The sequence below is a fragment of the Brassica napus genome, chromosome A1 (assembly GCF_020379485.1).
Source record: "Brassica napus cultivar Da-Ae chromosome A1, Da-Ae, whole genome shotgun sequence".
NCBI lineage: Eukaryota > Viridiplantae > Streptophyta > Magnoliopsida > Brassicales > Brassicaceae > Brassica > Brassica napus.
This window is the reverse complement of record NC_063434.1, coordinates 27,403,924-27,418,883: the sequence shown is the minus strand read 5'-3', so window position 1 is coordinate 27,418,883 and position 14,960 is coordinate 27,403,924. Positions and strand designations below refer to the sequence as shown.

The window sequence follows — 14,960 nt, the reverse complement described above, 5'->3', positions numbered from 1 at the left end:
TGCGTGTTACTACTATTGTTCTATGTATATTAACTTTACAAATGTATATTTATTTTTTTAAGCATAAAGAGGAGGATCATGTGTGTATGTCAGTTTTTACTTTAAATATTTGATCTATTCAGAGTATTCAACAATGATCCCGTAAAAGATAAGTTCTTGTTAATTTGTAATTCAATGATTTTCATAATATTTGTAAATTTAGTTGATATTACAGAAATACTACTAACATTTAATCGTAATTTAAGAATATAAAGCGAAAATAAATTGTGATTATTTGCATATACTAAATGGAGTATACAATGCCATGAGATCCATGCATGGATTATAGAGAATTAACTTTCTATTTCCCAAGATATTTTCCCATGTTACAGAGCAATCATGATGAATTGATGATCTCTCTATTGCAGAAACTCCAAAACTTCACATCAACAAAGCATTATATGACTAATTATGTTTGATAATGTACTAATTATTAGAGACAACATTTTAATAAAAATAAGTAATGAGGTTGGGCCACCATAAATACTTTTACATGTGACTCATGTGGTCCTACCAGAAGCATTTAAGCATCTCCTCCTGTGTCTAGAGGCTCTGATCTTCATTTATATCTCCTTCTAATTTCTTAGGCCTGATTCATCATCAACATCTGTTGCAGTTGATCTAGTTAGTCCTTATACTAATATTTTACGTGTAACCTTTTACTAATAACTATATTCACATATTTGATTAAAACAAAAAAAAACTATTTTCACATATAACCTTGATGAGAAAATATTATTTTAGCTTCTCCAGCATTTATGACCTAAATCTCGTAGCTCACGTTGTCTTAGTTATGACATGATTCAACTCCCATCACATGCCAAGGGTGCAAGATCCATTTTCATGGAGCAGTCTTTATTACTATTGTCTAAATTTTGAAGCTGTTGGAAGAACTTTAAACCTGGAACTGTTTTCAATTATATTTCAGAGCTAGTTAAATTGTGCTGACAAGATTCATTTGAATTCTCAGACCTTGAAAAGCAATATATTTTGTCTTGCGCACAAAAGACGAATTTGCAATAGTTACCTGTCTCTAACGTATCATTAACATATTCGTTTACGTTCATGTTGATAATACATTTCACAAGACAACAAAAGAAAGCATAGTAGATGAGGCATTCAGTAATAAATATCATTCCAACAAGTGATATCTCTTTTATCATAATAAACTCAGACCTATACATTGATGTTTCAACTCTTCATTTTGTTTGTTTAGGATGAATAGAAAACAGAGTTAAAAAGGTTTTCTTTTTTTGTTATATATAAAGAAAAAAAGAGAAGGAACTTGAAGTGTGTCTGCAATGTGTTTTATATATAGTGGATATGTTGAATATATAGAATAATATATTATAGATTGTGGTGAAATGGGAGTCAAGGGGTAGAAGAAGGTCCAGCCAATTCACCACCGCCTGAGATGGAGATGAGAGGTCGGCGTAAGATACTTCTACTAACGAGATGTGAATCAAGAAACACAACAATGACTGTTATATCATCATGAAAGTGTCTCCTCACTCCTCTGTCAATCTTTTTAAGATCTGAATATCTCATTTCTCTCTTCTTTGCTGCTTCTCTTAGAGCTGTTTTTATGAGCTTTCTCGCAATCCCCTGCACATACACACGTCTCAATCAACATGAAGAGGAAAAGAAAAAGAGAAAGAAACAAAGAGTCTTACATTACGAGGGCCAGTGTTCACAATGTCAACAGCTTCCTGATTGGTCATGTGCTCCCATAAGCCGTCTGATGCAAATATGAGAAACTTATCCTCTGAATGGATTTTGTGTACTGTAATTGCAGGCTCTGCTAAAAGGATCGGTGTATGGAAAGTCTCAGGCACTCTGAACTTTGCCAATAGTGGCTCCCTGTTGAACTCTGCTTTCTTCAAGTAAGCATCACCTATTGACCGTGACACCTTCAAGAAACAAAAGGTATCAAAGAGAGAATCTTCTATGCTTCTCTTCTCAAAGTGAGGATGTTCAAAGACACAAAACGTTTTTTTTTTTACCTGTATAATACCTTTGACACGCCATACTTTGTGCTTCAAGACCACAATCTGAGGATCATCAGGATGCAACAACCGCAACTCCTCTCTCACAGATTCATAACTTGCGTTGTGCTCAGAAGATAACTGAACCGCCTTGACAATTTTATATGCTTTCTCCAATCTTCCTAGCACAACCCGAGAGTCTCCCGCGTTAGCAATGTACAAAGATCCACTACATATGATCCCTACCAGACAACAAGCTCCAACAGAAGCAATCTGAGGCTTTGTCTGCCATTGCCGCCGCACAAGAGATAGAAACTCCTCTTCCGTAGCTAAAAACGCTTTCGTTATGACAGATGCAGACATTCCATGATTCTCCGACGTAAACTCTGCATCAAGAGAAAGTGTCAACACTAGTGTTCTAAAAATCGGTCTAGAAGGCGCCTAGGCGCCCTCATAAACATTAATCCTCTATAAGATTGAATGAAACAATTTTTTCAAAACAATTTTTAAAAAAATTGGTTTAAATGTTTGAAAAAAAATCTGCCTAGGCGTCCTCGTAAACATTAATCCTCTATAAAACGCCTAACCACCGCCTAGCGATTTCTCAAACATTGGTCAACGCACAAAGCAAAGACAACCACATACTACTTACTTCTGATGTTATCGAAGAGGTGTTTATTAACAAACCGAGCTGCTTCAGGACCACCATGACCATCATAAACACCAACAAAAGTAGCTTGAGGACCCGAATCAAACATACTAACGGGACCAGACTCAAGCTTGCTATGATCTTCAAGAAGATTGTTAGCTTGAATCACAGACATTGAAAACTCTCCAGCAACATGGTTACCAGAATCTTTATACCAAAGAAGCCCATCACACCTTCCATTAACATCTCCTCTAGTTGAATGATCTCCCTTCACAGAAGGTTTTCTCCAACACGGTGCTACGATCCGCAATATAGTCTCTGATACCATAACCCCTCCTCAAAGCTTCACTTTCATCCAAAGATATAAACTTTTTTTAAAAACCCAACAGATCAAAACTTGCTATTCCTCCTTCCCTAACCAAAAAAAAATAAAAATAAAAATCTCTTACATAAACTCAATAACAACGGATCGTTGTCTGGAATCAGACAGAACTGGATCAAACAATACCTTTTTGTTAGACCGTGAAGACGGGATCAAGATCGAGATCGGGAAGTAGATTGTTTTCTGATGAGGAGTTACGATGCGAGGGGAAAGATCGTAACTCCGATTGGATTTACAGGAGAAAGAGGGGGAAGAGAGATTGACAAATCTAGTTGCGACTCTGTCTGAATTCCATATTTGGGGGTTTGATTTCTCTGTATTTTCTGTCTTTTTAATTTTTGATTTTTTTTTTTAATTTTCTGTTTCCGATTACTTTTTTTCTCCATTTGTTTTTCGAGTTTCGCTGTTTAGGCCATTGACCTCACAAACAACCCGGCTTTTTAGGCAGTTTTTTCTCCTAAATTTAGCATATGTTTCTCTATTTCTCAAGATTAATAATTTTTTCTTTTACTAATTTAGATATTTGTTTTCATTTTTAAAACAACTTTAAGTATAAAATAAGCCGTTTGTAGTCGTTAAATGATTGAAATGCTAATATTTGAAAATTTTCACTACAAAATAATCATGATTTTTGTTTGATCAGAAATTAATCATATGATTAAATAGTGCAAGTTTTGAAGATTATAGTTACACTTTGGACTTTGGAGGGCATAGTCAAGAAAAATAAGACTATTGTAGTTGAACACTTACACTTAACACACAGGCCCGGTTCAAAGAATAGATGGGCCATGTGCCGTATTAATTTCCCCCACTGTCATACCCTTAAAGCCCGGCCTGCCTAAACCAGTAAACCATGGCACATTTTCTATCTCAGCCTAACAACACAATGCAAACCATATACATCTTAAAATTATAATTTTTATATAAGCTTAATATCTGCTGTCTGCAATTTGGCATGTTGCCATGTTGGACGTAGAATCCTAGACCTTCACATGTCAGTTTTTTTCTACCGGTATTAACCAGCATAGTCTCATATATTTAAAATTATGTCTGTACTTTCTAAAATAAAACTCTTTAAAAAACTATAAATTACCTTAAAAAACGGATTATACACAGCATATGTATGTTTTCTGATCTTAGCTAGCACCTCTAATGCATCAGTATGATTTATTTATCTCCGGCGAGAATTGAGAACTAGTATATTTTTCATATCCACAATATATCTCTGTTTTAATAGTATAGATGATTTGTAAATTGCTAAATTGTAAACAACTTGGTCCATATCCCCTCATATATTAATTATAATAAATAGTAATAGAGTATAGTCAAAGAAAATCAGAAATGAAATGAAAATGAAAGAGACGACATATTGGCCGGTGTAGGGTGTCATAAGGCATTCTAGAATGATTGTGATGCAATATTTAAATCATCCTCTAATTAAAGTGGACAGGACAATTAGGTAATTTACAACCAGACGACGGAAAGTGGGGGGTGGTGGAGAGAGACGATAAGAGTTGGAAACGCGTCTCTCTGAGGCTCATATTCCATTCATTTCCTCTCTCTCTCTCTCTCTCTCTCTCTCTCTCTCTCTCTCTCTCTCTCTATTCTCAATTCGTAAGCTCGCCGGAGAACGTGAAAAACAATATACATGGCGCAGAGAACGGAGAAGGAAGAGACGGAGTTCAAGGTCCTCGAAACCTTGACCACCACCACCCCGACGCTCTGCTCAAACAACTGCGGCGTTACAGCGAATCCAGCGACCAACAACATGTGTCAGAAATGTTTCAACGCCTCCGTCGCCGCCGCCGGCGTAGACTCAACCTCGATCTTGAAGAGATCAGCCAGATCCGTCAACCTCCGATCCACGCCAGCGAAGGTCGTGATTCGTCCCAGGGAGATCGACCCGGTTAAGAGAGACCAACAGACGATAAACCGGTGTTCCGGCTGTCGGAAGAAGGTCGGTTTGACCGGGTTCAGATGCCGGTGCGGCGACCTTTTCTGCGCCGAGCACCGTTACTCGGATCGCCACGAGTGCAGCTACGACTACAAAACCGCCGGACGCGAGGCGATCGCTAGAGAGAATCCTGTCGTCAAGGCGGCGAAGATGGTCAAAGTTTAACGTTTAATTCAAATCGATTCAATCGTGAAAACTTATGGTGGTTCAAGCAAAAAGGTCCGTTAAGACAGAAGCTCGGAGTCGGAGACATCGGTTAGATGTTGTCTGTTTGTAATGAAAGATCATAGAGATTCTCTGCTGGATTAAAATCTGAACCCAAAATTTATTTCTTTCTTTTTTTTTTTTCTTCTTTTTCTAGTGTATGATTAATTATTGTTTGGCTTTACGAATTCAAGACAAAGTTGTCGAGTGGCATGTGTATTGTAGATTCGGTAGAAATGAAGGGTGTTTTTGGTAATTTAGGTAACGTGTCTCTGGTTTCGTGTGCTACTTTATCAAATGTTTATATACTAGTCCATTGTGCGTCACAACTCACTATAGCCCAATTTCTCTCGACAACTTTGCTTGGCGTATAGAAGAGCGGCCAACAACATGATTGACTTGTATGCTAATAATTTTATTTCGTTTATTAACTTAATATCTTTGTGTGATGCAGTATCATGTGAATCACACAAGAAATATCCCGCGAAAAGACGAAGAAGAGATTTTTATTATATCATGCAACTATCGTTATTATACAATAAATAAAAGTGACCAATGTGTTACTCCAACCATATGTGAAAAGTCTTATTCCTTGGGCCTCGTCGTTTGTCCTAACAAATAATGCAATTACACAAGTTGGTTGGAAGTTAATTAAAATGTCAAACATCAACTTGGAAAGAGAGGCGAGTAGTCAACTGGTGGGAATGTTGTACAAGTTGTCTTCGACCTTCCTCAATTCCAAAACGTAATCGCATGCATATATCTCTCATATATACGACTTGTAGTTTGGTAAAACAAAATGTAAACTGATTCATTTAATAGGACATTCTTTCTGTAACTGTCACTATGATCCAACATAGGGGTGACATAAGCATAGAGCTAAATGAAACATAGGCCTATAGCCCCAAAATTTTAGGAATAATTTACGTAGAAATAAGTTTCCAAATTTGTAAAGAGAAAATTAATATAGAAACCTTTAATAACTGACTGCCTCTGATCCAACAAGTACCTTTGTAGAATAAACATTCCGTCGTTATTATTATTTTATTTCAACCACAAAACAAAAAGCAGTAACTGCAACTAAATCATACACAATTTTACCCCAAAAAGAACTAGTATGGCACGGTAGAACAGCACACATAGATTCGGCCCAGTAAATTTAGGCCCAGCCCATTATGAGCATAAACCTCCCGTGTGTTGTGTTTATAAAAGATTTTACGAAAGGACTTGTAATTTTATTTATTTTTGTTCAATTTCTCTCTGTCTAATTCGCTCCGTCTGTCGAAGCCGAAGCCAAATCCCTTAATCAGGGATCGAGCGAGAGAGTTGCTCTTTGGATTCTTCCCCGACAGACAGAGAACCAAACCGTAAACATCTCCACAGACCAAGAGGTTGTTTAAATCTCTCCGTTCTCGAATTGAATCTCGCGCGTGTCTTAGGGTTTATACTGATTTTGTTGTTTTCGTGTTGTGTCATTGCGACGGAAAAGTTAGGTTTTTTGATACGATCTCGATGGGAAGCGACGATGATGATCGGACCTTCAATGGTGATTTCAGTGAGGAAGGAGTTGTGAAGTTGAAAGAGAGAGTGAAGGTTAAGCTGAAGGAGTACATGGGAGATTACACTGATGACATTCTTGTGGTATGATTATTTCCTCATCATTGAGGTTGAATATGATAATTTGCTTTCTTGGATTGGTGATTGATTCTACACGTTGATGGTGTTAATTCATCTTCTTTGTTGTTAGCTAGTGTTGCTGAGTTTTTTAGTGTGTTGTGATGGTAACAAGTTTCCTAGAAATCTAATGACAGTGATGTATATTTTTGTGTGCTTATAGGAATATGTGATAGTGTTACTTAAGAATGGGAGGAGGAGAGAGGAAGCTAAGAATGAATTGAAGATCTTTCTTGCTGATGATAGCGATTCTTTTGTGGCCTGGTATGTATATGTCTCTTGCCCTTTGTGAAAACTAAGTTTTGTTGTCTCTCTGTAGAAATTTTAACTCACTAGGAGAGTATTTACAGGTTGTGGGATCATCTGGCTGAGAGTATGGATGAATACTTTACTAGTTCTCAGGTTGAGAAAACTACCGTGAGAAGCTCATTGGTGAGTAGTCTGAATGAGGATAAGGCACTAGTGCAAATGGATTCCGAATCTGAAAAGGGACGAGCACCATCTCGGCGCAGTAGACAGTGGAGAACCCAGCCGAATGCTTCTGACGTTCCTCCTCTTCTGAGTTCTGAGGTTCACAAAGTTCATAACTACGAGAAGGAAGATCACAGAGAAAGACATGGTAAACGGTCTCCGTCTCCGAAGACTCATTCCCATAGGAAAAGGAGTAAAACTGACAGCTCCCGGAATGAACAGGTCTGTATTTTGTGATTTTCTGCTTAATAGCAATCACCACTTAGTACCTGTGAGTAGAAAGTTTGAAAAATATGCTTAAATAGTTAACTGGATGGGTGTCAAATCGTGTTGTGAAGATGTTCTGAGAGTCAAATTTAGGCCAGAGGGTACCTTTGCGTTCTGCTTCAGGCACTCTTGACTTTGTGTGATTGGGTTACCTTTTGTCAGTCTTCTAATGCATATCCTGATGTAAATCTAATGTACGTATAGTGGTTATGGTTCTCTGATGATCTTTCTTTGACTTCTATGATAGAGGGAGGCTAAACCTGTTGTTTCTAGCCGGCTGCTTCAGTTCGCTATGCGAGATGCTCTGGGTACATCAAAACCAACTGAACCCTCATTAAAACGTCTCCGCTCAGTGGTATCCGCATCGACTCAAGACTCATCTGAACCGGACCCACCTCGGAAAACCCGATCTGTTGCGAAGGCCGTGAATCCCATGGCCACTGTTGTGAAAGCTGTCGCCGAAGCAGCTGAAGGTGCCAAGAATCCAAAAGCTGGGAGAAGCGTCTTTGACAGAATCAGCCACTCAGCGGGTTTTCCTGAAACTTCGAACCAACGTATGGTACTCGGTGAAGTCCCCCCTAAGAATGAAGAACGTAGCGAAGATCAGGAACCGGTGCAGCATCAATACTCGCAGCGTCTTGACAACAATGGAGTGTATGTTGATAACATGACGACTTTTGACACTGGCTTGCAGCCAAGCAGACTCGGTTCAAGTGTTAATGGCTCTTACTCGAGTTCTTCACTTGGGAACAGAATTAACAATCCAAAAAGTCTGCAGCATCGTTTAGTCGATGACCCTAATAGAGTTAAAGGGACCAATTATCAAAATCACTTTACTGAAGTTGCAACCAAGCAGAAGAATGGAGGTTTCTCTGGCAATGCAGATACAGGGAAGACAGTGAAGTTAGAGGAGCAGATGAAAGTACCAGGTGTGGGCCTGCAAAGATATACATCTAGTGAAGCTATCACAGAATCATCAACGGTGAAACCTGCTACCATTGCGAAAGAAGACTCATTGATTAAGAAACCTGTTCCTGGTGAGTTTTTTTTTTTAAAGATTCATGGTATTGTAACTTCTTGGGTTCCTGTTGGTTAAGTTCTTCTTCATGAGTTGGTCTAAACATGATATACTGGTATTTGTAGGGACATTATCTACTAGCCGCCCTTTGGAAGATGCTAAGTCTCGAACAATCTTTGTCGCCAATGTAATGACTGTGACTCTTTATTTACTCCTGAACTGAAACTGAGCGAATTTGTTTTTCATTGGTTGTATTAATTCGAGTGTGGTTTGGTCGTAAAACAGGTTCATTTTGGTGCCACCAAGGATAGCCTTTCAAGGCATTTCAACAAGTTTGGTGAAGTGCTTAAAGCTGTCATAGTTACAGATTCAGCGACAGGGCAACCAAGTGGGTAAGTTATCTGCATTCGGGACCTTGCAAAGTTTAGTTACCAGAGGCTTTTAAGTGACCAAAGTTGTTCGCCTTTTGCAGATCAGCATATATCGAGTTCACGCGCAAAGAGTCTGCAGAGAGTGCATTATCTCTGGACGGTACATCATTCATGTCTCGGATTCTCAAGGTAAAAAATATTGAAAATCTCATGTAGGTGTTTGGTAGTCTTTAGGAATGGTTAAGAGTCTTAGTTTGTATTTTTCTGATGGATGCAGATTGTGAAAGGAAGCAATGAACAACAACAGGAGGCTGCGTCGAGCATGTCATGGTCTCGAGCAGGAAGGTACGCAAGAGCCTCCTCACCTTACAGAAGAGGTATCCCTGGTGGTGCATTTAGGGGTCGTTCTGTTGTTAGAGGTGGAGCCAGGAGTATGCAATGGAAACGTGATTCAGCTGAGACTGGCACCAACAGCGTTGCTGCAGCTCCAAGTACTCGTAGTATGACTTACGTCCGAACAGATTCTCAATCAAACGGAAATGCAACAGCCTGATGAGATAAAAGAGAAGCAATAAGAGCTTAGGAACCAAAAAAGAAGATGAGTTTTATCATCTGCATTATCGGATTTTTTTTTTTTTCATTTTGTTTTCTTCTCTACGATCATACTCCTATTGACGACGTTTATGGTTCTTTTTTTCCTGTATGGATATTAAAAAAAACAATAAAAATGTATTTCAAGTATCTCTGTTCCATTTTCATGGGGATATAAAGAGGAACAAATTTCTGCAACATGTGTAACAATGTTACTTGTAATTCTCTCTCTTTTTTATGTCTAATTATATAATATTATTGATAAATCTATTCTATTAAAACAGCAGTGTGACCAATTGATAAAAGTAGGATCCAGTTAAAAAAACTAATTTTTATATAACTGCAAAGTACTAACACTTTCTAATTTTATCTACCAATGACAGTTATCACTTTTTTCGTATAATAATGAGGTAAGCTTGTGAAATGAAACTGTCCTAATTATTCTGAATATAACTGCAACAATTGACGTGTACAGTGTACTCCACTATAATTTATATTTTTTGGTTTACTTTTATTTGTCTTGCACCATATGTATTTTCTTTCTTTTTTCATCATTTGGGCCATTAATTAAAAATTTGTTGGCAAAAATGATATTTAAAAAAAATTATATTTGTGTATTCTTTGTAACCATATTTGTGTATAAATTTTAATCAAAATATATTTTATAAAATAGTAACAATTTAAAAGTTGATCCACCATACGTTCGGCTCTTTGTAATTATATGTATGTGTACCCATTTCTTTGTAATCATATTATATGTTTTAGATTTTGATCTGTGGATATAATATTGGTTTGTAATTTTTTTTTAATGTTTCTATAAATATGTAACATTTATTGATAATCTCCCTAATATTGATTAAATAAATTAGATACAATTATATAAAGAGAATACTAAGAAGCTTCTTAAATAAAATGAATAAACAGTTAGACATAAATTAAATTTCTAGAAACATATTTATAGAAACATAAAAACAAAAAAATTACAAACCAACAGTATAAATACGGGTCAAATTCTAGAACATACAATATGATTACAAAAAAAAACAGAAACAGAGAATATAATTACAAAGAACCAAACGTATGTTGGATCAATTTTTAAATTGCTGTTACTTTATAAAATAAATTTTGATTATACACCAATAAAATAACAAAGAATACACAAATATAAAAAAAAATTTATAAAATTAAAACAAAAAATATACTCGCCCTTCGAAGGGCGGGTCAAAATCTAGTTAGATATTAACAAAATAGATAAATCTAGATCGAATTAGACCAAGTTTAATTGTTTTAAAATGGTTTAAACTGAATTGAATTATGAATTTTAAAAAAATCGTTTCGGATATAACAGTTATCACCTAGACTGACCTTTAGAGCATTGCTTTAACATCACTTGATAGCCTAAACACTTAAAAAAGTAACCACCATAATCGGTCCTGAGACTCCCGACAAGTGCTCTTAATCCAAAAAAAAAAAAGACACGACACAAGTGTCCTCAAAGTGTGGAGAAAGACACTCTCTTCTTCATGTCTAAACAAGACACCAAATCAAACTTACAGATCTCTACTCTATAAGAAGCTCACACCATATCCACAACAATCAACCTCATCAACCAAATCCACACAATGTCTTCTACTTCTGCTTTCTTCTTCTTCTTTGCTTCTACATTCCTCTACGCCAACGCATTCAACATCACACGCATCTTAAACCTGAACAATGAGTTCTCCACTTTCAACAACCTCCTCTCCCAAACCGGGCTCGCTTCCACCATCAACTCCCGTCAAACCATAACCGTCCTCGCCCTTTCCAACGACGCAATGTCCTTATTCTCCGACCAATCAACCGAAGACAACAAGAAAAGCCTCAGCCTCCACATCGTTTTAGACTACTACGACATCAAGAAACTCAAGAGTCTCAACAAAAAATCAGTAATACTCACCACTCTCTTCCAATCAAGCGGTCAAGCCAAAGGCCAACAAGGGTTCATAAACGCAACCGTTATGAACAATGGTGACGTCATGTTTGGGTCTGCGGTTCGTGGATCTCTCCTTGACTCTAAGCTTATAGACTCTGTTGCCACACATCCATATAACATCTCGGTGCTTCATATTAGTAGTTACATACCTATAATGAATCCTGAAGGTCCTTCTGATCATGGTTCATCATCTACACCACTTCCTCCACAACCTCCTAATGATGATGATTATACATTTGACGAGCCACCATCCCCACCTTCCTCTACTACTAAGCCTTTTGTTGCTGCTGCTACTGCCGCTACTGCTAAGCCACCTTCTGCTGCAAAAGCCAACTCAACAACAAGTGGAGTTTCAGCGATTAATGCTCCTGACTTGGCGTTTGCGTTTGCGTTTGTGATCTCATCCTTTTGGTTCTTCATGACGGTCTAATGAATAACAACAGAGTGCAAGAATGAAATAAACCAGATCAGCTTTCTGAAAGCCAGAAAAAAAAAGGTGGAGATGGGCAGCAAAGCTTTCAAGCTTTTACACCCAACACACATAAGAACACTTCAAGCTTCATAATTTCTATGGAATAAGGCAACAAAATCCAAAGACCAAATAAAGTGACTTATGATATACAATAAGGATGGAGAAAGTTGTAAAACTCAAAATTTTCTTTATTTGGAAGATGTGAATGATTTGAAATGTAAACAATAAAGAATATAAAACATGTAAGGTTTTTCTCAATGTTCAAAAATGGTAGATGGTAAATAGATGCTCAGTAGAATTTTATAATTATATTAGATGTTTTAGTTTTAAAATTTAATTATAAAATTATTTTGATGAACTCTTAAAATTAGATATAAAAAAATAAAGAAATTAGACAAATTTCTGAATTTGGACTAACATCATTACTTGATTAAGAGATTTATATCAATTTAGATTGATTTAAACAGATTTAAATTGTTTTAAGCTAATTTAGAATGGTTTAAGCCATGATAGATAATTTTATAAATGCTTTATTTTTTTATAAATGAATTATAAGTCATGACATTATAAGACATTAATAGTTATTATAATTCTTTATATATGAATATAATGTTTTATATAAGAATATGAAATCATTATATCGATTTCTAGAAATTGTGTTCTACTAATTATTTTATGTATTATATAAAAGCAGATAATGAAAAGCTTAGTTTACGATAATATCATTTTACTTTTTGTGTGTGACTGTGTATAAAAATGAAGGACAATTTCAAAAATTTAGATTAAGAATAAAAATGATTTAGATTAAGGCTACACCTATTAGTTAGATGTTTCTTTGCTAAAAAGAGTGGAGCTGATATAGTTAGAAGCTAAATTATAACAAACCTAAGAAAAAAAAATATTTTATGATTTGAAATTTAATTTGTTAAATAATTAGATTTTGTTTAGCTAAGTTTATGGTTTATAAAATAAATAGACAAATTTTGACGTGTAATTTTTACCTAAAAATAAGAAAATCACACCGATGAAGAATCATACGGAAAGAGAAGAAAAAATGAAGAACATATGAAAAAAGAGAATGCGAAGATGAGAAGGGTTGAAATCACAACACAGAACGGTCACAGTGGTGTAAATATAAATCTACAAAAATAAAAAATAGAGCCAAATGATGATACAAAGCTTCTACATTAGACATCGCTAGACACACAAGGATCCAATTTTTATAGTTTGTACCCAAACTAAATATAGTCAAAACTTAATATCAGAGAAACACATTAACTGATTCAGAGAATTATCCCAACTTTGGCTATAGAAAGAGAAGTCAAAGCAGCAATTACGAAAATGTAATAAATAAACTACCACCATGATTGAGAAAGAACATGATCAACCTTGAGAGCGAGAAGAAAGGTGAAGGAGAATGGCTTCCAAACTCTTTTCCAACTCACGACACTTCTCTGAACCAGTATTTTTTTATCCTTAAGTCTCTAAATCACTCAGAGAGACATTTTTTGACACAACTGACAATTCGAAATCTGATTATGTAAAATTTGAGATTTTTCCGCGAAAAAATTCAAGGCGTAAACACATACGAGAACAGAAAATGATTTGTTTTTGGAGAAAATAAACGTTATTTTTTAGTCGACAGAGGATGAGTTTCCACGACAAAAACAGATGACGACAAGCTTAGTTTACGCTAATAAATTTTTATTTTTTGTGTGTGACTGTTTATAAAATTAAAGGGCAATTTAGAAAATTTAACATTAGATTTAGATTAATGGATAGAACTATTAGTTATATGTTGTTTTTGTTAAAAATAGTCGATGTGACATATTGTTATAAGCTAAATTAAAATAAACTTTTTAGAAAATATATATTTTATGATTTTAATAGTTAATTAAGTTTATAATTTGTAAAATAAATAGGTAAATTTGACGTAAAAATTAATTTTATTTTTAAGTTAAAAAATTAACATTTTAATATATTTAAATTATTTGTATATTTGTTTATCCATCCATAGGACGAGTTTAATCCTAGTTCTTACATAATAAAATATAATTTTATTTCTGTTGAACAAAAAATAATAGAATATTATTTCTTTATGGGGTTTGACACATGTCACTATTAAAACTGTAAACTTTTTATTAGTTAAAGTAGGTTTATTGTATTGTATTAAAGAGAGAGTTTTTTTCTTATATAATAAAATAGTTTTGACTTTTTATGGAGTTTTTATTGATACATATCACTCCTAAAACTGTGAACTTTTTTTCGTTAATTAAAGGGACCTTATTGTATCGATGATTTTGAAGAATTTTAGTTTTTGTTTAAATTTCTAGTATTTAGTATCTAGTATTATAAAAATTATGTCAAATCCAATCTTATTAAATTAATCATATATTCAAACTCTTCAAAATTTCTCCTTATTGGAAAACAAGGATTTCACTCATAATAATTATCGAGAGTTATTTAAAATTATTAGATAATTGGTTTTATGTACAAAATACACTAGAAACAAAAACCATCTAATGACCGTCACAGTGGTATCTTCTTCATTAGCTTTGGTACCAAGCTTGCAGATATTTGAGTGTCGATTTCAATTCGATGGAGGTATACCAAGTGCAGTTAGCTATGGCGATCAACATGTATGTTACTGATCGGAGAGAATGTATATACGTCTCAGCTTGATGTTGTTGTTTGGGGTTAAAGGGATTCTGATAATTTGATTATCAGGATCATGAGTTTGGAGGAATCATGATTTTGCTTTAATTGTTTGATGACGAGCCACCTTCTCCACCTTCCTCTACTACTAAGCCTTTTGTTGCTGCTGCTGCTGCTACTGCTAAACCACCTTCTTCTGAAAAAGACAACTCAACAACAAGTGGAGTTTCAGCGATTAGTACTCCTTACTCGGCAT

At 35.3% G+C, this 14,960-nt stretch overlaps 4 protein-coding genes across 6 annotated transcripts; 3 read left to right on the top strand and 1 right to left on the bottom strand.

Moving 5' to 3' along the window:
• Positions 1-1,270: 1,270 nt before the first annotated feature.
• Positions 1,271-3,441, bottom strand: LOC106351507 (probable protein phosphatase 2C 38). 2 transcript variants are annotated; one of them, XM_013791301.3, is made up of 5 exons: positions 3,182-3,441; positions 2,677-3,087; positions 2,043-2,410; positions 1,713-1,949; positions 1,271-1,644 (listed from the first exon to the last, which is right to left on the bottom strand). In XM_013791301.3, exons 2-5 carry the CDS (start codon positions 2,999-3,001, stop codon positions 1,411-1,413), a joined length of 1,164 nt encoding a protein of 387 aa, XP_013646755.1. In that variant the 5' UTR covers positions 3,002-3,087; positions 3,182-3,441; the 3' UTR covers positions 1,271-1,410. The 2 variants fall into 2 exon arrangements, with proteins under 2 accessions (XP_013646755.1, XP_013646760.1); XM_013791306.3 differs by having other exon boundaries at positions 2,677-3,082; positions 3,182-3,440.
• Positions 3,442-4,443: 1,002 nt separating this feature from the next.
• LOC106351497 (zinc finger A20 and AN1 domain-containing stress-associated protein 5) lies at positions 4,444-5,469 on the top strand. Its single transcript, XM_013791293.3, has one exon. It carries the CDS (start codon positions 4,704-4,706, stop codon positions 5,172-5,174), a length of 471 nt encoding a protein of 156 aa, XP_013646747.2. The 5' UTR covers positions 4,444-4,703; the 3' UTR covers positions 5,175-5,469.
• Positions 5,470-6,426: 957 nt separating this feature from the next.
• On the top strand, positions 6,427-9,755 carry LOC106351482 (protein gar2). Of its 2 annotated transcripts, none has more exons than XM_048748589.1 (9): positions 6,427-6,604; positions 6,707-6,854; positions 7,051-7,151; positions 7,238-7,580; positions 7,873-8,662; positions 8,769-8,830; positions 8,929-9,035; positions 9,116-9,203; positions 9,292-9,755. In XM_048748589.1, exons 2-9 carry the CDS (start codon positions 6,726-6,728, stop codon positions 9,565-9,567), a joined length of 1,896 nt encoding a protein of 631 aa, XP_048604546.1. In that variant the 5' UTR covers positions 6,427-6,604; positions 6,707-6,725; the 3' UTR covers positions 9,568-9,755. The 2 variants fall into 2 exon arrangements, with proteins under 2 accessions (XP_048604546.1, XP_048604521.1); XM_048748564.1 differs by having other exon boundaries at positions 6,446-6,604; positions 6,703-6,854.
• A 1,432-nt stretch (positions 9,756-11,187) lies between these two features.
• LOC106381365 (fasciclin-like arabinogalactan protein 14) lies at positions 11,188-12,101 on the top strand. The gene has a single exon (XM_013821273.3). It carries the CDS (start codon positions 11,228-11,230, stop codon positions 12,005-12,007), a length of 780 nt encoding a protein of 259 aa, XP_013676727.2. The 5' UTR covers positions 11,188-11,227; the 3' UTR covers positions 12,008-12,101.
• Positions 12,102-14,960: the final 2,859 nt, after the last annotated feature.

Bases quoted from the DNA above. Each gene is read 5' to 3' on its own strand.
- LOC106351507 (XM_013791301.3), bottom strand. From the start codon at position 3,001: ATGGTATCAGAGACTATATTGCGGATCGTAGCACCGTGTTGGAGAAAA. The intron at 2,411-2,676 runs GTAAGTAGTATG...CTCTTGATGCAG, and splicing joins CCTCTTCGATAACATCAGAA to AGTTTACGTCGGAGAATCAT. The intron at 1,645-1,712 runs GTAAGACTCTTT...GTGTATGTGCAG, and splicing joins TGAACACTGGCCCTCGTAAT to GGGATTGCGAGAAAGCTCAT.
- LOC106351497 (XM_013791293.3), top strand. From the start codon at position 4,704: ATGGCGCAGAGAACGGAGAAGGAAGAGACGGAGTTCAAGGTCCTCGAA.
- LOC106351482 (XM_048748589.1), top strand. From the start codon at position 6,726: ATGGGAAGCGACGATGATGATCGGACCTTCAATGGTGATTTCAGTGAG. The intron at 7,152-7,237 runs GTATGTATATGT...GAGTATTTACAG, and splicing joins AGCGATTCTTTTGTGGCCTG to GTTGTGGGATCATCTGGCTG. The intron at 9,036-9,115 runs GTAAGTTATCTG...CGCCTTTTGCAG, and splicing joins GCGACAGGGCAACCAAGTGG to ATCAGCATATATCGAGTTCA.
- LOC106381365 (XM_013821273.3), top strand. From the start codon at position 11,228: ATGTCTTCTACTTCTGCTTTCTTCTTCTTCTTTGCTTCTACATTCCTC.